We start from the raw sequence: 27092 nt of genomic DNA on the forward strand, positions 1-27092 counted from the left end.
AACTATTTCTTAACAGGCAAATTTATTTTAAAAAAAAAAGCAATGACGTGCAAGAGCGTATCCAGTGGACCCGCGTGTTCAGGCTGCAGTTAATATAAAAAGGGAACGCGTTCTTTTTCTTTGAACTGTTGTGAAAGATCCCTTGAAATCGACACAAGTTACAAAATGGTATTGCTTTTTAAATCATTTTTACAAAATGTCTTTTTTTCATTTATAAGCTATGTGTTTCTTGTTTTATCATTTAGATTAAAGTTTTGAATAGTTCAGAGGCGGGAAATAGATGAAAAAGATTAAATGGGCCAGTCCGAAATGTGAATGGAGTTTTCAGCGTACACGTTCTTTATTAAAAAAATATATAAGACAAGACTTTAAGAAAAGTAGAAAAGAATAAAATTCTTTGGTATTTTAGTTAAATTGCACTCTAGAATGAGATGGCAAGGCCAAAAATCCCTTCTTTGTAGAGACCGAATATAGGCTGGATTTCGAGTCATTTCGGCCCCAAGACGTATCGGTCTCAAATTACCCAAGACGTTTCGGCCCTTTACTAAATCGGCACTATATTTTGTTAAGAAAATTATTACCTTTACGTGTTTTATACCATTTCAATAAATGAATGAATAAAAGGAATGAGAGAATTAATTGAATGATTAAATTATCCTCAGATATTCAGTTCTCGATATAATGGAATTCCCGATAGAATAAATAATCGCGTGTTTTTTTCACGAGTTTGACGTCATTTGACAAGGAAACCTCCAAGTCAACACTGTGTATTCAGCTGCTTCAATAAAAACTGTTTTCACAGTAAAAATGTTCAGGATAAAGGTAAACTTACTCTTTTATTTACAAATCATCAATTTTATACAGTTTTCACTAATGCTTTTTTTCTGTTTTATACAATCCTCCATTTTAATTTATCTGCAAGCCTCTGACAGCAGCCGATGGATGACGCAAGCAAATCAACATTAGTTCTAAAAATAGACCAAGTGATACGTCACTAGCACCTGTCAAAAAAATAAAATACGGAAGCAAATCAGGGCCATAGATCTTATTAATTGCAATAGTTAAATACAGACTGGACATAATCTGTATTGAATCTAAGTTGATGTTAAGACCATCTAATAAAGGAAATGAACACATTTTGTTATTTATTCATGTTTAATATATGTGGTATTCAAAATAAGCCAAAATATGCATTAAAAGATTGTTTATTCTGGTTCATTTCAGCTTACTCAACCTGCAGATAGGTCAAGACTACGGCTATGGTCACCAACTGCTATGACATCAGCTTATAAAATGGTGAAAGATGAAGGAATTCCAGTATATAGAGCTGCAAAGCTAAATGGAGTTCCTCTTACTACTTTGAGAGACCGGGTTGATAATAGAATATCAATTGATTGTGTCAAATCAGGACCCTGCCCTGTGCTTTCTTTAGATGAAGAAGCTAAATTGTGTGAACACTTAAAAGATCTTGCTTCTGTTGGATATGGTTACACGAGGGCTGAAGTAGTCAATTTAGCCTCTGATTATGCTGTTTCTTTAGGCAAGAGGAAAGATGATCAGCCATTCACTCTTAATTGGTTTTATAACTTCATAAAAAGGTGGCCAGAACTTAATGTTGTCCGTCCTTCAAGTCTGTCTGAACAACGTGCTAAATGTGCCAGTGAAGAATCTGTCACTAAATACTTTAATGAACTTGAAAGAATTTTACGTAAATATGATTTATTTGACAAACCGCACCTTATCTATAACATTGATGAAAAGGGAATAAATACTGAATATAAACCCCCTAGTGTTGTTAGTGGAAAAGATTGTAAGGCACAAGTTATCATGTCTGAGCGTGGTAAAACTGTCACTATAATAGGGGCTGGCAATGCAGCTGGAATGCAAATCCCTCCATATTTTGTTTTCCCTGGTGTCCGAATGTTAGATGGTCTCTTGGAAGGAAAAAGTCCAGGTGCTGATGGTATCATGACACCAAGTGGTTGGTCAAATAGTGTTGTTTTTAAAGATTATTTGCAAAATCATTTTATGAAGTTTTGCCAGGGAAGAATCAGATGACACAATTCTTATACTGTATGATGGTCATCGTAGTCACATATCAGTAGATCTTGTTGAATGGGCTAAACAGCAAAATATTGTTCTGTTTGTCTTGCCACCACACACCTCTCATATCCTCCAGCCTATGGACATTGGATGTTTTGGTCCCCTGCAACTGAAATACGCTCAAGAATGTTTTAAATTTGCTAGAACACATCACAGAGTTGTCACTCGTTATGATGTCTGCTCACTTGCTTGCAAGGCGTACTCATTTGCTCTAAGTCCTTTAAATTTACAAGCTTCTTTCAATAAGGCAGGCATTTATCCATTCAAGAACTCGTCCTCTATGGTTGAACTTTTAAAAAGTAAAATCAAACCATCTGAACTTTACATAGTTGATGATGAAGTGACAGCATCAGGAGATCACAAAAAATCTGAAACAGCAGAAAATAACTTTTTTGATAAAAAAGGTGGTGATGTACATATAAAAATCATGAAGAAAAAACGTAAAAGCATTAATAGTATTGTTGGTGGAAAAGCATTGGAAGGTGAAACTGTAGTAAAAATGAAAAAATACATTGATGAAAGTAACAGTAAAATTAGTTCAAATGATCCTAAAAAGAAAAAAACTAAAACTCCTAAGAACAAAAAGAATTCAGCCACCAGCTTCAATCTTCAAATAAATGATAAACAAAAGCCAGGTCCATCCAAACAAAACATTGAACTTTCTGAAAAATCAGACCTCTCTGATAGTGAAAATGAATCAGAAATACCTGATCAAGATAAGTGTTGCCAATGTCATCAATATTATGTAGACAAACATTCCCATGGTGCAATAGAATTCACCCACTGGGCACAGTGTGATAATGCTACTTGTTCCCATTGGGTTCACCTTAAATACTGCTCTCCAGTCCGTGTTGTGAGAAAGAATACAGTGTTCTACTGCAACTGTTGTTTATAGCATGTCAACACTGGGCCACCATACTTAATACAGCCTCGTTTTGAGATTTATCTCGAGTTATCGAGAATTCAAGACGCCATTTTGGAAATCCTTTTTTGACAGTTGTTATATTTTTTGAAAATATTTTTTATTCGTTATTTCATTGATTGTTAACAATTAAAAAACTTAAAGAGAATATATTTATGGATTCAATGATGTATTTAGAATAAAGGTGAGTCTTTTTTCCATTTGTTGTTTTTGCATTTTATTGTTACATTATCGAGAACCGAATATTTCAGGATATAATTTTGTAATAAAATGAGGCTAAAGTAGTAGATCAAAACAAATAAAAGTGACAGATTTTCAATGTGAACGTTATAATAATAATTCAAAATATTAACAAGGAATTATAACAAATCATAAGTTAAAAAATTAATTTAATTAATTTATTTATTGCTACACCTTGAAAAAAATAGCATTTATCTAAATATTTAAATTAAGAGATCGATAGATATGCTTTTCTCTCGTCGATTCTTGACTCTTATTTGGAAAAATTGCACAACAAATATCAGACATACATACAGTTCAATAAGTGCATTTGTTAAATAAATTCATTATCTAAAAGTTCAAAAACATTAAATTACTTTTAAAAACAACCGCTCAAAGATTACAGAATCTGAACATGTCAACCATGACTGTCTTGCTCAGCTGGACGCTTACCCATCGATTCATGAAATCAGATTCACCCTGTGACGTCGTCAAAATATAGGTGCTCACACCACTAAATGTTCGCATGTTTATTTTCAGTCCGATCTGATCAATATATGTTTCAAAGTCTTAAGTAAATTCTTACAGCATAATGAATATTTTTTTGGCTTAATTGTAAGTGTGTTTGATAAATTAAAACATCAATATCGAATATTTTAAAGTAATTAGGTCATCAGCTGATTGAAGGGTTAGCTCATTTACACCTGTTCAATTACGCATTTTGATTGGATAGAATTGTCAAATCGAGTGTCTAATAAAACCTGTGTAGTTTTCGGATGGTGTATGTCCTTGCAGAAGTTTTTATACCAGACAATTATTTAGGTCATGAATCGATGAGAAGGCACGAAACGATGAGAATAAGGCATAATGGCAGTGATTTTTTTTTTCCAATTTTCAAAACAACCTGTGGCTTTCTGAAGGAAAATATAGCGCGATAAATCAAAAAAGGGGAAAAACCTGAAATCAAATTCCAATAACAGAAAATGGAATTTACCCACACATTTTATGTAAAAAATTAATATCAATTCAATTTAACATGTATGGTACATAGCAGTGGCTATACATAGGAACATATTTCTGTCTTCTAGATGATATAAGTCGGATGCTGTTAAGTCATGGTTCTGGTTAGGAAGAGCACAAGGCATTTTAGGGGAAAATATATCTAATTTGGGCTAGGGGAAACGGCCTTTATTCGGCAAAAAATTACTGAATGGATTATTAATTAAGGATTAAAGTGTCTTAATTGTTTGTGTGCCATCATCAATCAATATACTACATTTTTTAACAATTTTAAGTATAAAAATTATTTTTTGAATGTAGTAAAAATAGGGCCAAAACGTCTAGGGGCCGATTTGGTTTGGAGTCGAAACTTCCCCTCTATTTTGGGAAAACACCACTCGTAAAATTTGCAAATTTGGGAAAATATGCTAGCATTCAAGTTGTTACAATTGTTAAAATAAATCTTACTTAAACTGTTCAGCTTTTTCTGTCTTATCAAAAATACAAGGACAGGCTAAAATGTGTACAAATGTAAAAAAAATCCTGTTTTTATTCATAAAGCATGAATATATTCCATAACGCTATTTCGTGACACCAAAATTGAAAATGCGGTACTTTTTTATATGCCCCAAAGGGCATATTATGTTATACCCCCTGGTGTCCGTCCGTCCGTTAGCAATTTGGTTTCCGGAGCATAACTCAAGTTCCATTTGGCCCACAATGTTCAAACTTCATAGGATGATTGTCCATATTGGGTAGAAAACCCCTATTGATTTTGGGGTCAAAAGGTCAAGGTCACTTTTTCCTTGATACTAAAAACAGTTTCCGGAGCATAACTTAAGTTCCATTTGACACACAATATTCAAACTTCATTGGATGATTGTCCATATTGGGTAGAAGACCCCTATTGATTTTGGGATCAAAGGTCAAGGTCACTATTACCTTAAAACTGAAAACGAATTCCGTCCGTTAGCAATTTGGTTTCCGGAGCATAACTTAAGTTCTATTGGGCCCACAATGTTCAAACTTCATAGGATTTTTGTCCATATTGGGTAGAAGACCCCTATTGATTTTGGGTTCAAAGGTCAAGGTCATTATTACCTTAAAACTGAAAACAGTTTATGTCCGTTAGCAATTTGGTTTCCGGAGCATAACTTAAGTTCTATTTGGCCCACAATGTTCAAACTTCATAGGATGATTGTCCATATTGGGTAGAAGACCCCTATTGATTTTAGGGTCAAAGGTCACTATTACTTTAAAACTGAAAACAGTTTCTGTCCGTTAGCAATTTGGTTTCCGGAGCTTAACTTAAGTTCCATTTGGCCAACAATGTTCAAACTTCATAGGACGATTGTCCATATTTGGTAGAAGACCCCTATTGATTTTGGGGTCAAAAGGTCAAGGTCACTATTACCTTGATACTGAAAACCATCCGTTAGCAATTTGGTTTCCGGAGCATAACTTAAGTTCCATTTGACCCATAATGTTCAAACTTCATAGGATGATTGGGCAGAAGACCCCTATTGATTTTGGGGTCACAAGGTCAAAGGTCAAGGTCACTATTACCTTTATACTGAAAACAGTTTCCGAAGCATAACTTAAGTTCCATTTGGCCCACAATATTCAAACTTCATAGGATGATTGTCCATATTGGGTAGAAGACCCCTATTTATTTTGGGGTCACTAGGTCAAAGGTCACTATTACCTTGGTACTGAAAACAGTTTCCGGAGCATAACTTAAGTTCCATTTGGCCCACAATATTCAAACTTCATAGGATGATTGTCCATATTGGGTAGAAGACCCCTATTTATTTTGGGGTCACTAGGTCAAAGGTCACTATTACGTTGGTACTGAAAACAGTTTCCGGAGCATAACTTAAGTTCCATTTGGCCCACAATATTCAAACTTCATAGGATGATTGTCCATATTGGGTAAAAGACCCCTTTTTATTTTGGGGTCACAAGGTCAAAGGTCAAGGTAACTATTACCTTGATACTGAAAACAGTTTCCGGAGCATAACTTAAGTTCCATTTGACCCACAATGTTCAAACTTCATAGGATGATTGTCCATATTGGGTAGAAGACCGCTATTGATTTTGGGGTCACAAGGTCAAAGGTCAAGGTCACTATTACCTTGATACTGACAGTGTTCGAAATTAGCAGTAGTCCTATAGCCCCTGACTACTACATTTCTCCTCGGGCTACCAACTTTTCACAGTAACAAGCCCAACCAGTCTACTGTATTTTCAGAGGCAATATAAACAACTGTTTTGAACAAATGAATCGTGCTAGTGAAATGTCTTTTGGGCTAGTGAATATTCCAATCTGGTAGTCCCACCAGCCTAGTGGATTCAAATCCTAATTTCTAACACTGCTGACAGGGCCAAAAAAAACCTTCTTTGTAGAGGCCGAATATAGGCTGCTTCCCCAACCAAAATAGCCTCTCTTTTTTCCCCACTTTGGTCCTCAAAATTTCCCAGTCTTTTGAAATTTCCCATAGAAGTTTGGACAAAATTAAATGATGGTGTTGAATTAAGGTCTTTTACTGCCTTATTAGTATTTCCAGGGCCTTTTTACCCTTCTTTGCTGAAGCCGGTATTCGGCTACTTCCCCAAGCCAACATACTACCTTTTTTCCAAAAAAAACAGTCTAAAATTCCCCTACTTGCGAAGATTTTCCCTTTCAGATCAAAGAAAAAAACTTGTAAACAAACTTTCTTGCATAAAAAAAGATCATTGTTTTTGTCCAATGAAAGCTAATTATTCAATTACCCGCTAGAGGGATACCTTGATTCAATACAATTGATGTTTACTCACAGCCTCGGGCTGAAAGCAACATGGGAAAACCCCGCTGCACACGTGATTTTTTTACGACAATACGGCGACCGATTTACGATGTCGCAAATGTAAACAATGTCACAGAACCAGACGATTGAGTGACATTTGTAATTGTTTATGAAAAATTGGACAAATTGTTGACCTTCCTGTAAGTCCAAGAGAATCCAATACATGTATCCACTCGCAAGTTCATGTGTCCGAGTAGCACAACATGCCCAAGTGTGGGAAATAGCGAGTCTAGCACAACAGTTCCAGTAATAGTGATACGGTGGGAACTGATAATAATGTTCCCTCTGAATCAAATCAAGCACCCTCACATGTCCTACGTAAATTTTCTATAATTAGGAAAGATGAGTCAATGTATTCTTGGGCAAATATAAAGTGGCAATAAATTGATCTGTAAAAAAATCCCTTTAATAATTAGTTATGTTGGGCAGAAAGCTGTTTTGAGGAAAATATGCAAATATATTATGATATTTCCCCCAAATGTGTGATTTAAATAAGTCTTTATTTATAGTAATAATGGTTAAACTGCCAGTGGAAAATATGATTTTTTTCCCCAAAAGTATGAAAACCGCGCATTTTTTCCCCACAAAAACGGCAAGGGCACCTTCCCCAAAACTAGTGAAAAGGCCCTGATTTCCCAGTGCTTTTTGCTTTTCTATTTTGAAGAACTTGTTAAAATTTTGTGTTAAATTTGAGACCCCTTTTCCCAAAGTATGCAAAAATCACACATATTTTCCCCAAGAAAAAGGCTGAGGCCCCTTCCAAAAAAATGGTGTTTTGGCCCTGACTGAAAACAGTTTCCGGAGCATAACTTAAGTTCCATTTGGCCCACAATATTCAAACTTTATAGGATGATTGTCCATATTGGGTAGAAGACCCCTATTGATTTTGGGGTCACATGGTCAAAGGTCAAGGTCACTATTACCTTAATACTGAAAACAGTTTCCGAAGCATAACTGAAGTTCCATTTGGCCATCAATATTCAAACTTCATTGGATGATTGTCCATATAAGGTAGAAGACCCCTATCGATTTTGGGGTCACAAGGTCAAAGGTTAAGGTCATTATTAATAACTTAAGTATTAATCAACAACCTACATCTGTAAAATTTTATAGGATGAACAGCTAATTCCCATGTCTTACAAATGCTTCATCCTTACTAAAAAAAAAAAAACACTTTCGGGCATATAATGCTCCGCCTAGCGGTGCTCTTGTCTTTCACTTGCCGACTTCTAGATTGGGAAAAAAAATGTTTGGATTGGGGAAAAAACCATAATTTAGATGGGGAAATGGGGCCTATATTCGGACCAATGGGATAGAGGGAAAAAGGCCTGTATTCTGGCAACCAATTCAAGAAAATCTGGTTGTCGAAGTAAAAATTGGTTGCCCGAATATTTTCATCAGAACATCTCCAAGCAATTATTGATCAAATCTGCAAACTTATCTTCAGTGAGAAACAGTCATAAATGTAAGCAAACTAATTGTATTTGATATCTTGCATTTTATCACTATTCATTGACATTTTGATGAATACTTTCTGCAAATTTTTACTTGTCCCCCATCGGGCAAGTAAACTTTTAAAAATTGGTTGCCCATACCAAAAAATGGTTGTCTCGGGCAATAGGACAACTGTGAATTTCAGACTGAAAAATGGTAGTAAAAAACATTTTACCGACCCAAAACTATTAATAATGTCAAAACTGTCTTAAGTAGCCAGCCAAGGGATGCAGTCATTTTGGCTGCTTAAGACAGGTGGCTGCTGAATGGAGGGTCAAGTTTTTATCCAAATAAAAATTATTCATTTATTTGTAAAATAAATCTTATTTAAGTATAAATAAACCAGTCTGATTCATCATCAGTTTTTAACCATTTACAAACGTATGCCATTAATGGTTTAACATGTGCACACTTCTTCCAAGACAAACAAAATTAATGCACTCATGATTTATTATATCAATAATTGAAACTAATTATCCAATAAATAAATTGTCTAATAAAAATAAATTAAATTGATGAATCAAATTTAATAGTTTTTGATTTAGTACAATTAAGACCTTATTATTTCCATGGTCTCAAACACAAATCGAAGCCTTAATTGTGAAATATTTGTTTCAGCGTGAGTGCATATCGATACATGTTGGTCAAGCTGGTGTCCAAATAGGTAATGCTTGCTGGGAGTTGTACTGCCTTGAGCATGGCATCCAACCTGATGGTCAGATGCCCAGTGATAAGACAATTGGAGGTGGAGACGACTCCTTTAACACTTTTTTCAGCGAGACTGGAGCTGGAAAACATGTTCCAAGGGCAGTTTTTGTGGACTTAGAACCTACAGTTGTTGGTAAACATTCTTACAATGATTATTATAACATTGTCATTTGGTTTACATTGCAGACGTTTTTTTTTTCTAACATAATGAGCAGTGTTCGAAATTAGCAGTAGTCCTATAGCCCCTGACTACTAAATTTCTCCGCGGGCTACCAACTTTTCACAGCAACAAGCCCGACCAGGCTTCTGTATTTTCAGAGGCAATATGAACAAATGAATTGTGCTAGTCAAATGTCTTTTGGGCTTGTGAATATTCCAATCTGGTAGTCCGACCAGCCTAGTTGATTCAAATCCTAATTTCTTACACTGAATGATAAAAGTTACACATTTTATAGTTCAATGAAGTTACTGGTTATTTGGCAGTACCTTTTGTTAAAAAATTTTGCAGATGAGGTTCGTACTGGAACATACCGACAATTATTCCATCCAGAACAACTAATCACAGGTAAAGAAGATGCAGCTAATAATTATGCTAGAGGACATTACACCATTGGAAAAGAGATAGTTGATCTTGTTCTTGACCGCATAAGAAAACTGGTATTCACTTTTGTTCTGTTGACTTGCATATTTCTCTTTTTTAAGTGTATTTTATTACACAACAGTGTACAGATTCTACTGTCCAGAACGTTTGAGTGGTAATTTATATAAATATGTTTGATTTAAATGATTTTAGAAAAAATCACTTGGCCTTGTGGGCATTTTGAACAGCCATTTTGGGAAATTTAAACATTGGAAATTGGGAATTTTAATGTCTTTTTTCTATTGGGAACAGTACCATTTTAGGGTAGTAGTTATATAAAGAAAAAAAACACTGCACAAAGAAGGAGCTGTTACATAAAAGACAAATTTATTCTAGCGATTTTTCTTGTATAGGACCCATTCACAATCATGAGTGGCAATTAGCCCCTGAAAAGTATGTAATAAATGCATTATTGTTATGGATTTTGTCACTTAAATTTATTTAGCAGGGATAACATTTCAATTGATTTGCTTCTGTCTTAGGCTGACCAGTGCACAGGTCTGCAGGGATTCCTGATCTTTCACAGTTTTGGTGGAGGGACTGGGTCTGGTTTTGCATCACTCCTCATGGAAAGGCTGTCTGTAGATTATGGAAAGAAATCAAAACTGGAATTTGCCATCTACCCAGCACCTCAGGTAATTATTTGTTAATGATGTAAAGTTGCCTATTACAGCTGCTAGTAGCTTAAATGCAGGCTGTGAAGCATTAACACTACTTTTCCTACTGGAACATGTCAAAGATGTTTTTTGTTAATTGTTAACATCTAGCTGTTGAACAACATTAGCAGTTGCTTCAAGAGCCTTAAAAAAAAATAACATGGTAACGGGTAAAGTGATTTACTGGATTTAAAATGAAAAATCTCCTGCCCATAATAGGGTCCCTCAGTAATGGGAGACCTTTACTAAGTAACAGATAGCTAAAGAGAGTTGTTCTTGTGTGACAGATGAATAGAATGCTCTATATGTAACATCAAATCATATACAGTGTAACTTCCGAATTCCGGAACTTCTGAAATCCGGAAACTTCTAAAAACCGAACAATTTTTTCGGTCCCGATTGTTTCCCTTCTATTTTCTATTAATGTAATACTTCCAGTCTATGCGAAAGACTTCTGAGTTTTACTGGACCGAAAAAACCCTGATTGGTATAGCATTTTGAGTCATTTGATAAGTGTCAGCAGTCAAAAAATTTGTGTACAAAAAGAAAATTGTATTATCAACGAAGTGAAGTTATCTTTTTTCACCACAATCAAAATGTAAACATAAATATTCATTTATTGTGATACCCACATTCAATGGATTTTGCTATTTAAACTTTAATTTCATACAGACTATATACTAGCAAAATGAGAGGGTAAATTTCAGCAAAAGTCTGGCATATGTAAACAGAATTATATATATCGGTAATTTAGTGAAGTTGACAGATTAATTGTTCAATCATTTTGGTACCTTCACAGTATTGTTTATTAGTCGCCGGTAGAAACCGGCGACTATATTTGTAACAGTTTAATATTATACCTATGGTAGGAGAAGGCATTAATTTCTGTAAATAAAAGCATAACAATTACTGAACAATTAAAGACTTCTATTGTTTTCAGTAATCTCAAAAATTCAAACATACAATAATGTTGCTAAATGAAATGAAATATTCAAATACCGACATCGTAAAAAGCAACATTACAATATTTATAAAATGAATTAATGACGTATCCCTATGGACCAGTCATTGAATTTAGGGATGCTTTTACTTTTTTTAAAGTGTCAAGCGTTGCTATTTTATGATAAATAAATCATGCATGATATTTGAAATGACACTTTTAAATTATCTGGTTGTTTGTATCTTATGAGACCTATTCTATTTTTTATCTTATTTATTATAAACAGTTTCTCCCAGAATCACGTGACTACACGTTGTATGTTATTGTTATGAAATCTATTAATAGTAACAAATGGCTGGCAAGATAGACATACAGGTAACATGTGAATGATAAAGCTGATAAAGTGCAAATCAAAGTAATTTTGTATGAAAAATCTCGGTATGACAGTAGGGGTCGGAATCGTATTGGATACACAGAGAAAACTAATAAACCTACTTTTTGTTGATAGTTTATCGCACTGAAAGGCAATTAAACATTAACTTTATCGTATGTATAGTCTGATTTTATTAACCTGTCAATTATAAATACATTATAGGACTCATTTAAATAATCGATCCCACTTCGGTTTGGTCCGTGTAGTTTACGAGAATTAATGTGGAGTATATAAGTCATGGATTGAAAGTCACGCCAACTTTATGTGAAGGTTTTCGTTAATGCCGGCTCGCCACGGCGAGCCGGTATTACGGTAGGATTTTACTGAGAAACAACCTAAAACTCCGAAGCCATCCAAAAATTTAATCGAAGCTTGGCTTCCAGCTTTCTACAAAATTTATCTATCAGGGCTAGGATCCAAAATTATTTAGCCAATCAAAATTAATCTTACATAGCGTCAAAAAACCTTCAATTTTCACGCCATTTTTAAAAACCAGCAAGTATTGTTTTGAGCGCAAAGATATAATGATGATTAAAATGTTTGTCTTAATGAATTCTTTTCAATAAATCATATTTACACTGACTTCTGATTTAGCGATTTCACCTGTTTTATCTGTAGTAAGTTTTCGTTTGGTTAATTAACATAAGTGTACATCTGGTTCTGTGCATTTTTTTTTCCGGTCATTTTATCCTTTCCGGTATTTAGTGTATGTATTTACTAGCCGGGATCCGGGACGCTCGGGATCCGGGATCGTATAAGATATGGAGGAAAAACCTAATGAACTATATTTGTGTTGATTGTTGTCGTAATAAAAGGCCATTTAACGTTTTTTTTTATTGTATATAATGAACGTTAAATTAATTTAACTTAGAATATAGATATATTTAGAGCTATTTATTAACAAACTTAAAATGCGAAAATCACAATACTTATAATTATATGCCTAATTAATTGGAAAAATCAAAGACTATTTTCTTGAATTGGCCAAATCCCGGGATCCCTATATGTTTTAAAACGATCCCAGCTTTTCTGAAAACTATATCCTTGAACTGGCCAATCCGTGAGATCTATTTACATTTTGATACGATCCCGGCTTTTTCTGAAAACTATATTCTTTAACTGGTCAATTCCCGGGATCCCTATATGTTTTAATAGGATCCCGGCTTATCTGAAAAACATCTTCTTAGACTGGTCAATTTCCGGGATCCCTATATTTTTTAATAGGATCCCGGCTTTTCTGGCTGAATTGATTGACAACTTGTGTTTACTTTAGGACTTGTGCCTCTCATTCCAATACTAAATAACATACATGTATTACAACTTAATTTTGTATAAAGAGACATCTTTATGAAATCGACCTATCTAACACTTTGTGGTCAAGGTCAACAGGCCATATAGTAAATGTGCATAGACATAGGTTCTTCATTCTATCTGTTTACATGCACCTTCTTATATACTCATACTCATCTTGGTTAAACTGAGAGAACTTTATATGTCACTTTCAGTCAATGAGTTTAAGATTTTGAATTTACTGGCCCGAATTCCAGTTTTGAATTTATTCTACTAAATAATTAACAAAATTTTCTTAAATTTACACTGGCCTGAACTTATATACACTGGCCATCGGGCACCGGGCCAGTGTTGACTTCACTTTTATTTTGATGTTCGCTGAAGTCTCTTCAGCTAACAGAACTGTCATTTTTACATTTAAACACACCCCTTGAAAATATTACGAAGCGAGTCGCTACTAGCTTTTTTAAAAGCTAACCTTGTTCACATATATAATAGGACAGTCGGTAAAGAGAATGCCTGATAAATGAGAGGTCTGTGGTTCGATCCTCACTGTTGCCATTGTTTTAGTACTCTTTCTTTATTTTTGCAGTGTATTTTAATGGAACAGATTTGTAGTGTGTTTTACGGCATTGAAAAGACATTTATTGATTTTAATCCGTTTTAATTTTAAATATGAATTCTTAAAAAACATGTTATTTAAAAAGAGTATATACATAACAAAATTAAGTAAAACATAAAAAAACGAACAACATATATTAATCATATAATTATAGATTCAATAATGTTAAAGTATTAATAAGAAAAAACATGGACCAACGCGGCCTCGAACTTAAAACACGTTTGGCACTTAGATTATAAACTCGTGACTTACCCCATTGCGCTATAACGCTGAGAAAACTTATTTTAGAGATACAAATTAAATTAAATTCCATCGTACAGCGTAAATATCACGGAACTTACCGAACATCTACCGAAGATTAATATACTGTGTGCATCGACCGTGTAATCAGTATGTAATTGACAGGTTAATAAAACCAAACAATAATACACTGTGATTACGTGTATTATTAGAATTTGTTCTCATGTCTATGTATATTACATACTGAGATATATTTAATAAAACTTGAAAACTTGAATAACGACAGGAATATTGATTTGAGCTAAATAATATATTTTTTCGATATTGCATAAGATGCAGACACCACTTTTACAGTAGAATTGCATTGTTTTATGCAACAATTAAGCATATATATTTTCATAGCCACTTTGCAAATATTCGATGATCGGTAATAATTTGTCGGTAATTATCGGATGCTGAAGAAAACCATACGTACAACGGTGTATATGTATAAAGTAGAATTACAAGTAGAATTATAATCATATCAATTGCTTTACAAGCCTCGATGACAAGGTGTTAGATTTTAAGTTAGTTTCAAATTGAAGACTGTAGGTTCAATAAAGTGATTTTTTTATGTTTTCTTTTATAATACTTTTTGTATTTTGCAAAACTTGACCGTTTATCAAAATTATGAAATAAAAAAGTGCTAGAAATGAAACACACGATTTATCAACTTATATGCTTATTATGTTTCATAAAGTTAAAAGATATAATAAAAATCAATTCCGAGATTCGAACTTGCGCCTACTACATGTAGGTTACAACTTCGTGATACTTACCACTAGGCCATCGAGCAGTATTAATTGATATAATTATATATGTAATTATACTTATAATAAAATCGTTTACATTAATCATAATAAGTTATGTAAACAAACGAAACAGCTCCCGAAAATTATTGAGTCTCGGGTAAATATTGCCAAACAATACTTGCTTATTTAATAATGATAACAGTTTCTTGACAAAATTGCTAAGCAAGTTTGATTCAAATATGATGTTTTATTATAACATAAGATAAAATTTTTGCATAAAACTCTCATCAAGAAAGATATAATTGTGGCAAGTAAATGAAAACGTGTTTATGAATAAACATTACTCAACTTAATTTATTATTGTTCCTCTTTTCTTTATACACTCTATTAAACTGATATTTTCTTTTATTTATGATAATACAATCATATTTCTATCCGGCGACTTGATGCTTTAGCATCAAAATCTCTACTTGTTACATCTTGGACGATCTTTCATAGCTAAACACCAGTTGAGCACACGTGTAATTAAGCATTACTCCAAGTCTGTGGATTAAAGACGTAAATTGTTCCAATTAATACACTGACACTTTCATCTGTGTAAACAAACTAATAGCGGGTGACCTTTCACATCACATCTGGGCCGCTTATGTAATTTACACGGCCGCTTATTGACTTTTAATTGTACTCAGTGATTTTTCTCACTTTATTGGGAAGAGGCCTTGGCCTCCTGATTTTGGGAAAAAATTATCGCTAAAATTGCTGATTTGGGAAATAAAAAAGCTGGTTTAAGTTCAGATTTTTGGGAAAAGTGCATGATTTTAAAGAAACTTTCAATTGGGAAGAGGCCTTTTTTCGGAGTCTGTCACACAAGTAGAAATATCACTGGTACTAGTTGTCGGATATTTTTATCTTACGTTGTTACATTAAAGTTTAGTTGACAAGCATTGCACGAGCTTATATTGTGTAATGACAACATTTTGATATGTTTTGAATGTAGGTAAATGATCGGCCTTTGCAAAATGTTGAATGTAAGGTTTTTATAAATCCTTAATTTTTACCGGACCGTCGGGCCGTCAATACATATATTTTTATTGGACCTTCTGATTTTTTACCGGTCAGGTCCGACGGTCTTTCGGAAAGACTGTACTTCTGAATTCCGGACAATATTTTCGTAAAATTAGAGTCAAATCAATGCAATTTTACCTCCAAAAACCGGAAATATCCAAAGGTGTGAAATACTTTGTAAGATTTAATCTCCCTATCGATTGTTTACTAATTAGTGGTGATCGTGTAATTTGACACGCGTTAAAATCACAAACTGTGAAATGGTATGTTTGAAGTGATGCGGTTAATCAAAGTAATTTACGGCGGTCAGTTAATTTGAAGTGTTTATTAGCGGATTAAATGACAATTAATTGGACAATGTATGCATCAAAAGTCTTTAGGGATTTTATTGCATTTGATGTAATAATTAATTAACTAGCATCGGACGATATGTAAGTTTATGCAATTAACAACATTTCTACAAACTGATAGAAATTCAGAAGCATTTGCAAGTAAGATAAAAATGTATTCTTTTCATTCACATCTTTATCTTGATTAAAAGACTATTATATATGATATTACAGTAAAGGCCCAGGGCCTTTTTACCCTTCTTTGCTGTAGCCGGTATTCGGCTACTTCCCCAAGCCAACATACTACCTTTTTTCCCCAAAAAACAGTCTAAAATTCCCCTTCTTGCGAAGATTTTCCCTTTCAGAAAAATGTTAAATCGAAGAAAAAAACTTGTAAACAAACTTTCTTGTATAAAAATAGATCATTGTTTTGTCCAATGAAAGCTAATTATTCAATTACCCACTAGAGGGATACCTTGATTCAATACATTTGATGTTAACTCACAGCCTCGGTCTGAGTTTGCAACTTTCTAAAAGCAACATGGGAAAACCCCGCTGCACACGTGATTTTTTTACGACAATACGGCGACCGATTTACGATGTCGCAAATGTAAACAAAGTCACAGAACTAGAAGAAAATACGATTTAGTGACATTTGTAATTGTTTATTAAAAATTGGACAAATTGTTGACCTTCCGGCGACCGATTTACGATGTCGCAAATGTAAACAAAGTCACAGAACTAGAAGAAAATACGATTTAGTGACATTTGTAATTGTTTATTAAAAATTGGACAAATTGTTGACCTTCCTGTAAGTCCAAGAGAATCCAATACATGTATCCACTCGCAAGTTCATGTGTCCGAGTAGCACAACATGCCCACGTGTGGGAAATAGCGAGTCTAGCACAACAGTGCCAGTAATCACTGGTAATAGTGATACGGTGGGAACTGATACTAATGTTCCCTCTGAATCAAATCAAGAACCCTCACATGCCCTACGTAAATTTTCTATAATTACGAAAGATGAGTCAATGTATTCTTGGGCAAATATAAAGTGGCAATAAATTGATCTGTAAAAAAAATCCCTTTAATAATTACTTATGGTGGGCAGAAAGCTCCTAAAATTAGTTTGTTTTGAGGAAAATATGCAAATATATTATGATATTTCCCCTAAATGTGTGATTTAAATAAGTCTTTATTTATAGTAATAATGGTTAAACTGCCAGTGGAAAATATGATTTTTTTCCCCCAAAAGTATGAAAACCGCGCATTTTTTCCCCACAAAAAGGGCTAGGGTGCCTTCCCCAAAACTAGTGAAAAGGCCCTGAGGCCACTTCTTCCTTGACATTTAGTGATATTAAGTGGCTTAGTCTTGTCCGCATTATCATAAACCTCTGAATTCCGGAAACCTCTGAAATCCGAACTTTTTGACAAGTCCCGTGGGTGTTCGGTTTTCGGAAGTTACACTGTATGTATCATCAAATATTTAGTTCCAAATTTGTTTGCATTTTTTTCATTTTAAGTTCAAAGCCCTTAAAACTATTCAATGTTAACACAAACCATTTTTATACAATATTCAAGGCACTGAAATTATTCAGTCTTAACCTTTTGTAAATTGCATATTTGTAGCCAAAATAATGGCTACATACATTTCCACAAAAGTATGAGTGCTGAAACTGAAAATTCAATTTTTTTTTCAAACATTCAAGAAAGATAAGTTTGTCCAAAATCATTGAACCACAACCAAATTCAAACTTGAACTGCTTATTCCTAAGATGTCAAATTTGAGTTGAATGTGTACCATTGGGGAGATAATGAACGGAAACTTAAAATTTCTGATTTTTATGCCCCCACAAAGTGGGAGCATATAGCGTTGCACTTGTCCGTCAGTACGTCCGTCGGTCCGAGCAAACATTTTGGGTTTATGGGGCTATATAACAGTAAAGAGAACAATAGGTTCATTCCCTGATCAAAGGGTTTATGGGCTAGTAGCCCTTAAGAAAACAAAGAAAATAGCCCCTAAACCCAAAATGTTGGAACGTCTGTCCATACGTCCCAAAATCTTGTGAACGCAACTCTTAAACCGGATGGCAGATTTTGCTTAAACTTCCAGGGATGAACAACCTTAATGTGTAGATGGTAGTGAAGAAAGGAATTTTCGCTGCGACCAAATTTAACAGAATTTATAATGGCCCTTTGTTGATTTTTTCACTATATACTATGTAGAAATTTTGTGAATGCAACTCCTCTTAAACCAGATGGCAGATTTTACTTAAACTTTCAGGGATGAACAACCTTAATGTGTAGATGGTAGTAAAGGAAGGAATCTTTGCTGCGACCAAATTTAACAGAAATATGGCCCTTTTTTGATTTTTTCACTATATATATAGAAATTTTGTGAACGCAACTCCTCTTAAACAGGATGGCAGATTATGCTTAAACTTCCAGGGATGAACAACCTTAATGTGTAGATTGTAGTAAAGGAAGGAATTTTTGCTGCAACCAAATTTAACAGAATTATGGCCCTTTGTTGATTTTTTCACTATATACCATATATATGTTGTCAGTGGGGACATCCGTGTCATTTGGACACAGTCAGGGCTCTCAGTAGGGTCAGAATTTCACGAGTCAAAGACTCTTTGGCCAAAACTTTGCCAAAAATCATCAAACCATAACTAAATTCGAACTTGACCTGTATTTACTCATGACATATCCATAATTATGTCAAATTTGAGTTGAATGTGTGCAACTGTTACTAAGATGATGAACGGAAACTGATGATGACGGAACAGGGTAACACTATATGGCGGGGGCATAAAAAGAATGAATCTTGGATCAAAGCGAATAATAAAATGAATAATTTATCAACAATTCATAATTTCAAGATAAATCATAAACTACAAAACAATTAACTGTTGAGAAGTCTTCAGATAAGGCCACATCTTAATATTTTGGGGCAAATTCAAATACCATAGTGCACTCATAATAATAATTGTTTGAATTTCTCTGTAGAGTTTACTACAAATGCACAATTTTATGACCATTTCAGAGATATATAATTCCACTCATTGGCATGTATTTACAAGAAGAATATGCAGCAAGACAATTGTAGTCTGCTTAAGGCATTGAAAAACATTTTCAGAGTCACTGGTAAATCCAATGTGCAAGCAACATTTTTATACTCATCCTCTTAAATTCTATTTGTAATTATGAGCGGACAAGTGGAATTTTCTATCTCTGTGCTTTTGATGGGTTCAAACCGGTTAAACAGAAGACCACTGGCATGTACATAATTAATACATTTGCATGTCCCAAAAGAAAACCGGGAACCAAGCTGATATTATTTTGGGCATGTCAAAAATGCTCGCTACAGGCCGACCCCGATTATTCGACAACCTTTTATTCGAAATTAATCAAATACCTGGCATTATCCGAAGTAGATTGGCGGTCCCATTTTTATCTCTATATCAATAAATATAAATTCAATTGATTATTCTTCTAAAATGCATTATCTGAATACCTCTTATTTTTTTAAGTAAAAATTCGGTCCGGATTATACAATTATGACAATGTTTACACCTATTATTTGAACCCAGACTAATTGCCGCTGATCCACTCTGTGATCAAAACTTGTGAAAAATTTCTAACAACCATGCGTGTATTTTGACAAACGTGATATTACATGTGTTTTTAAATAGACTTTAATTACCGAACATTACTTGTATGCGAGTGATTTCTCTTAATTATTGGACGGTTAAAGTATTCAATTTAATAATTTTGATAAAAAAATGAAAGTATACAATTTAAGTAAAGAAGTAAATAAACAAGCAAACACTACCATATATTTGTATAAATTCTTTTTCTTTTTCAAAACAATGCCTATGATTAAAATTCTGCTGCACCGTGTCCAATGTGGTCAGATGACAGCGATAATTTTATGTAAACTTGCAAGTATTTATGTCTTCAGTATCAATAAAATTTAATTTTTACGCATCCTTTGTTGTTATTTATTTTTCTCGATTAATTAATGAAAATAAGTTTGTTTTTAACAGGACTTGTTATATTTGGTGTATGGCTAAAATTGAAGGAGGTTGGACTGTATATTAAATTACTGACAGGCACATTCCATTTTTGATCCCATCAACTATAGACTTAGTGTGCTTTAAATACATATGGTACAGTGTAACTTCCGAATTCCGGAACTTCTGAAATCCGGAAACTTCTAAAAACCAAACAATTTTTTTGGTCCCGATTTTTTCCCTTCTATTTTCTATTGATATAATACTTCTGAATTCCGGACGATATTTTCGTAAAATTAGAGTCAAATCAATGCAATTTTACCTCCAAAAACCGGAAATATCCAAAGGTGTGAAATACGTTGTAAATCGAAAATGTTTACCCTGCAGGAAGATTAAATCTCCCTATCGATTATTCACTAATTAGCGGTGATCGTCTAATTTGACACACGTTAAAATCACAAACTGTGAAATTTGATGCGGTTAATTAAAGTAATTTATGACGGTCAGTTAATTTGAAGTGTTTATTAGCGGATTAAATGACAATTAATTGGGACAATGTATGCATCAAAAGTCTTTAGGGATTTTATTGCATTTGATGTAATAATTAATTAACTAGCATCAGACAATATGTAAGTTTATGCAATTAACAACATTTCTACAAACTGATAGCATTTGCAGGTAAGATAAAAATGAGCAAAGTAAAACCTATTCCGATTAAGCAACATAGAAATAGATGCAAATATGTAACTAACATGCATAAACATTGTTTATTTACAATAAAAATCGTTGTATATGTATGTTTGATATAAGTATCATCATTATAAAGTATCAATAAAGTGTTAAATATAAATGTATTTTTTAATTCACATCTTTATCTTGATTAAAAGACTATTATATAATTATGATATTACAGTAATAGCCACATTTTCCTTGACATTTAGTGGCTTAGTCTTGTCCACATTATTATAAACCTCTGAATTCCGGAAACCTCTGAAATCCGAACTTTTTGACAAGTCCCATGGGTGTTCGGTTTTCAGAAGTTACACTGTACCCTAAAATATTGGCTTCAGGTTTTCAGTTTTCCTTGGCTGATATAAACATAATTATGACCTGGGATCTTCAACTTGAATCTTTGTGACAGGGAGATAACAAAATACATGTCGCTTTGTAGCAGCATTAAAAAAAGATTCTGTTTTTTACACAATTGTCAATTTGAAGATTGCCTATGTTCATTATTAAGTAATCTTGTGCCATATGGGATTACAAGGCTTCCTTATGTTTTAGGTTTCAACAGCTGTGGTTGAGCCCTACAATTCTATTTTGACTACACACACAACACTAGAACACTCTGATTGTGCCTTTATGGTGGACAATGAAGCTATCTATGACATCTGTCGTAGAAATTTAGATATTGAGAGACCAACATACACCAACTTAAACAGACTCATTGGTCAGATAGTGAGCTCAATCACTGCCTCATTACGCTTTGATGGTAAGTTTTCAGCTTATCTTGAAAAAGAATGAGCTACATGAATTAAGATCGCTATTGTACATCTTTAATATTTCTTTGAATGCATTAAATTACACATCTTTTTATATATTTTTTAGGCTCCACAGTTTCTTTCATTTGTGATAATCATAAGCAGTTGTTCTAGTTTTAACTTCTAATACGCAGAAATCATTGCTGAATTGGTAAGGTATTTTCATGCAAAAAACAGGCTTAACAGGGTTCATTAGGGTTGGGACGAGTATTCCAGTACTCGGATAATCACGAATCAAAATGAAAAACCGGGTATGAATGTTCATTCGTAAGTCCAGAGAAAGTGCTTAAATTTCAGTCCTTTTATGAAAAATAGTGCTTAAAAGTTCTTAAATTTGGTAAATTTCTCAAAAAGTGCTTAATTTTGTCTGCAAATGTGCTTGAAAATGAACAGGATGACAAGATTTGCAAGGTAAATTGTTGAAACAATCATATTACAGTAAACTTCACATATAGCGAACTTCCGGTTATAAGGAACAAAAAATTTGGGCCCGAATTTTGCCCTTCTTTATTCAATATGAAAAATTACGGTTACAGCGAACACGGTTATAAGGAATTATCGCTTATAAGGAACTATTTTTTTAGTCCCAATGCCATAAAAAGTACAGAAAATTAGACTTATAAACGAACTCCAAAATCGGCTTTCCGTAACCAAATCACGCATTTTCTACTTTCGTTTTTCATCGGCACAGATTTAAAAACTTGACCCGAATGTACCGTTTTTATTGTTGGGTATGTACTTCCCAACACAGTTAAATGAAAATGAATTTGTATAGAAATACGTGATAGGTATTTTTGAGAGCATGAGTTCTTGTCATCAAGAATAAAACGAATTAATTTCATTTTAAAATCCTATTATTTTTTTTCTTTAAAATTAATCAGCCGCGAGGAAAATAAATTATAATTATTTGCAATCGGTTTTCAACATAATTAACGTTGCTATGCTATTTCTTGAAGTAAAATCCATTGAAAGTACGCTTGGTTTGAATAAAGAGAGAATATTCTACTATTCTATCTTGAGTAAACAGTCACCCTTAACAAATACATAATGTAGAAGATTAATTCCCATTAAATAAAAGGAACACCGAGGCAAAAATCGAAATACCTCTGTTTATTCTTTATAATGGAAAAAGAAAACGAAAAAGCCTGAGTTTACAACAATGAACGAACCCAAGTAATCAAATGCTCTTTCAAAATGGAGGATAATGGTAAACAATTAGTTCGTTATATGTAAAACTGTTCGCTACAAAAACTTCTGATATAAAGAACTTATTCGCTATATGCTTACAAGGAACTCCGGATATAAGGAACAGATTTTGAATGTCCCAATGAGTTCGCTATAAGCGGAGTTTACTGTACCAATATCGATAAAAAGATTTGCTGAAGGTCAGTAACGTAACTGGGAACAAATTGCAATTGGTTTAAAATGGAGGAATTTAAAACAATTTGCAGCTAGTTATTAATAAATTATTAGTAACAAGTGATAAGTGTTCCACAAAGTGCTTAAAATAGGAAAATGTGCATAAAAAGTGCTTGAATTAAGGCATTGAATGTCTGTTTGAACCCTGGACTAGCTGACAGCATTATTTCTTGTATCTTTTATAGGTGCATTGAATGTAGATTTGACAGAATTCCAGACCAACTTGGTTCCATATCCAAGGATTCACTTTCCACTGGTCACATATGCTCCTGTCATCTCAGCTGAAAAAGCCTACCATGAACAACTGTCAGTTGCTGAAATTACCAATGCCTGTTTTGAGCCAGCTAACCAGATGGTGAAATGTGATCCCCGTCATGGCAAGTACATGGCTTGTTGTATGTTGTACAGAGGTGATGTTGTCCCTAAGGATGTCAATGCAGCCATTGCTACCATCAAGACAAAGAGGACCATCCAGTTTGTCGATTGGTGTCCTACTGGATTTAAAGTAGGCATTAACTACCAACCACCATGTGTTGTTCCAGGAGGAGATCTTGCCAAGGTCCAGCGTGCTGTTTGTATGTTAAGCAACACCACTGCAATTGCTGAAGCTTGGGCTCGTCTTGACCACAAGTTTGACTTGATGTATGCTAAACGTGCCTTTGTGCACTGGTATGTTGGTGAAGGTATGTTCTTTCTAATTGCCAAACATCTTCAAAGAAGAATTATTACATTTCTTCCTACATGTCTCTTCCGTGAAACTCGGGGTTTTGGAAATCCTATGCCTGACTTGTCCAACTCGGGGGCTTTAAGCCTGTAGTCAAGTAGATTTTTATACGCCCAGCCCCCTTTCAAAAACGGGTTTGTATTATAGGAACGCGTCTGGTGGGCGGTGTCCAGTTTTGTCTGTAGCATATCTCCTACACACGTGGGGGGATTTTATTAAAACTACATAGAAATGTTCACAACTATAAAAAAAACGGTTGCGGGTCTAGATTAAGGGTCAAGGTTGGAAAATTTTTTTTTTTTTTAAGCAAAACTTTTACATGTATTGAGGGATTTCAATACACCTTGGCACAAATGTTTACCATTGTGAGGCAAGTGTCGCTCGTAAAATTCAGGTTTGTGCAGTCAAGGTCACACAGAGGTCAAAGTTCAGATAAAAATATGAAGATTTGTATAAGGACCATTTAGTCATCATTTATTTAAAGATATGGCCAATGTTTTGTATTTTTCTATCGGCAAGTAAAGCTGCAGACAAGTAAATATTTCTGCCCAACTTGTTTGTGGGCAACTGGCAAAAATTCATATTTCCACACCCCCGAGTGAAACAAAACCTTGTCCAAGCAATAAGTTGAAAACACTGGTCTACATCTTTTTTTAGGGAAGTTGGTTGTGACCTCCCAAAATTGCTAGTTTTGACTTCTTTAAAAGTTCTTCTAGTTTTGGCAAGATTTTCAGCAGAGCACTTGCTATGCTCTTTTGCGTGAAAGTTCTTTCTCTCTGACCTGTGATTCAATTTTTATTACTTTTATACTTTGTACATTGTACAAAAACAATGATAGCTATAAATTAATAATTTTTTAAAGGTCCTATAAATTAATAATTATTTAAAGGTCCTCTATTTTCTCTGAATATTTCTTTAAGTAATCTGAAATCTAATAAGTTGACCTGCACTAACACTAGAATATATAGCATCATGCACGTTTGGAAAATTCGAGAGAAAAAATATCAGTACATGTATTTTGCAATGTGTTTAATAAGCCGACTTATAAAAACATTTAAAATATATTGCTGATTTATTGAACATTTTTATAGGTATGGAGGAAGGTGAGTTTTCAGAAGCTAGAGAAGATTTGGCAGCCTTGGAGAAGGACTATGAGGAAGTTGGAGTGGACAGTGTAGAGGGTGAGGCTGAAGAGGAAGGAGAGGAATAAACTTGAATAAATGTTGTTAAACGGACTTGTTGAAATAAAAAGTTAAAATTCTTTGTTTGTTTACATGTAGATAAAATGAGGCAGGCTATGAAAAGTCGAGGTGAAAAGCACCAAAACAAAATATCTAGGATATAGATAAAAGTTATACAATTATTGTAAGGTCAAAGGTAAATTTTTGAAGTTCTCATATGCAAACAACTTAACAAGCCCTAAATAAGCAGACAAAGCATAGTGTTCTGATTCCATTTTAAAGTGGGTAGAATGTTTTCATAACAGAGTACAAAATACTTTTGTCTCCCCCCCCCCCCCCCCCCCCCCCCCACACACACCACTTGACGGACATAAAATCTTTTAAGTTTATACTATGTACAAATAAGGGAAATCAATGACCCCCAGGGCATTTATTTGAACTGACTGGATGATGTTTCATGCCAAATATTTAAGCTCTAGCTCTTTCTGTTTTCTAAAAAGATATTTTAAGTTTTTTCTTTCAGAGTTCTGCTTGGAATTAAATTCTTTAAACAATTTTTAAAGTTGACTAGATAAAATTGGCTTAGCGGTTTATGAGATGTCATTTAAAGTAAAAGTTTACAGACACCGGACGAAAAGAGATTGCAAAAGCTCACTTTGTGACAGGTGAGCTAAAAGGGGGTGGGGGGGGGATATAGAAATTGGCTTTGTCCGTCAACACTCTTTTCCTGTCTAAAGCCATTCATCAATAACTTCCACAAATGTTTGTTATATGTGTCCTGCACAACACCGAGACTCCTGCCTCCAAGCCTTGAAGGTCACACTTGAAGATCAAAGCTTAACGTGGTCTGTTACAGAGTATAATTTGTGTGTCCATAACTTTCATAGATAAGAGGTTTTGAATTACTTTGCACATTAATAAGATGATGTGTCATGCGCAACACAAAGCTTAGCGTGGTCTGTTACAGAGTACATTTTGGGGGGGGGGGGGGGGGTCCATAATTGTGTCGCCTTGAAAAGGTGACGTATAGGGATTACTTTTCGTCAGCGTCCCTAAAGCTTGTCCGGAACATAACTCAGTCACTATAAGTCTGATTGACTTCAAACTTGTCTTCAATAACCCGAAGTGCACGTGCACAAGGACCGGTACTCTGCAGTTCTTTTTTTTGAGTTATTGCCCTTTGTTAACTTTCATACTTTAATTTTGTCCGGGCCATTTCTCTTTCAAACTAAAAAGCTATGGACTTGAAACTTCATAGGATCGATAGATCTCATTAAGAGAAAGTGCAGCTGCATTTAAGAACTGATACTCGGCATTTCTTATTTTTTGAGTTATTGCCTTTGTTGATTTCTTTTACTTTATTTTGTCCCCGGTCATTTCTCCTCAAGTATGAAAGCTATGGACTTGAAACATCATAGAATGATAGATCTTATTGATAATGAGTGCAGTGCACAGAAACTGCTGCTCTGCACTTATTAATTTTTTAGTTATTGCCCTTTGTTATTTTTCATATTTCATTTTTGTCCTGGCCATTTCTCCTAAACTACATTGTTCAAAGGGCGACACATCCGACTCGCGGAGTTCTAGTTTTTTCGAGGGTTTTGAAATTACTTGGCACACATTTTCACAATGATGTGTATGTCCTATGCAATGTCTGGACCCCTATGTCAAGTTCATGCTTGGGAGGTCAAAGCCCTGGTCTGTGACTGGGTATGATGCAAAGTCTGGCTCAAGCAAATAAATGTCATTGTTGAATTGCCCCAATACCTGTTATCGATGAAAGTTATAGACTGGACACAAAATATACCGTGTAACAGCTGTATCGATTATTTGTCACATTTTGTGGTTTTGAAATGGTGATAACAACTATACAAATGCATTTCTGTTGACACATACACAGGAGTTACTTGA

At 34.2% G+C, this 27092-nt stretch overlaps 1 protein-coding gene across 1 annotated transcript; it reads left to right on the forward strand.

Moving 5' to 3' along the window:
- Nucleotides 1–14: 14 nt before the first annotated feature.
- On the forward strand, nt 15–25261 carry LOC132723471 (tubulin alpha-1A chain-like). Its single transcript, XM_060708194.1, has 7 exons — nt 15–168; nt 9202–9424; nt 9800–9948; nt 10414–10566; nt 21601–21808; nt 23462–23959; nt 25092–25261. The coding sequence occupies exons 1-7, from the start codon at nt 166–168 to the stop codon at nt 25208–25210; spliced, it is 1353 nt and encodes a 450-aa protein (XP_060564177.1). The 5' UTR covers nt 15–165; the 3' UTR covers nt 25211–25261.
- The last annotated feature ends 1831 nt before the right edge of the window (nt 25262–27092 follow it).

The sequence above is a fragment of the Ruditapes philippinarum genome, unplaced genomic scaffold (genome assembly GCF_026571515.1).
Source record: "Ruditapes philippinarum isolate M1 unplaced genomic scaffold, ASM2657151v2 ctg611_1_1_1_1, whole genome shotgun sequence".
Classification (NCBI taxonomy): Eukaryota; Metazoa; Mollusca; class Bivalvia; order Venerida; family Veneridae; genus Ruditapes; species Ruditapes philippinarum.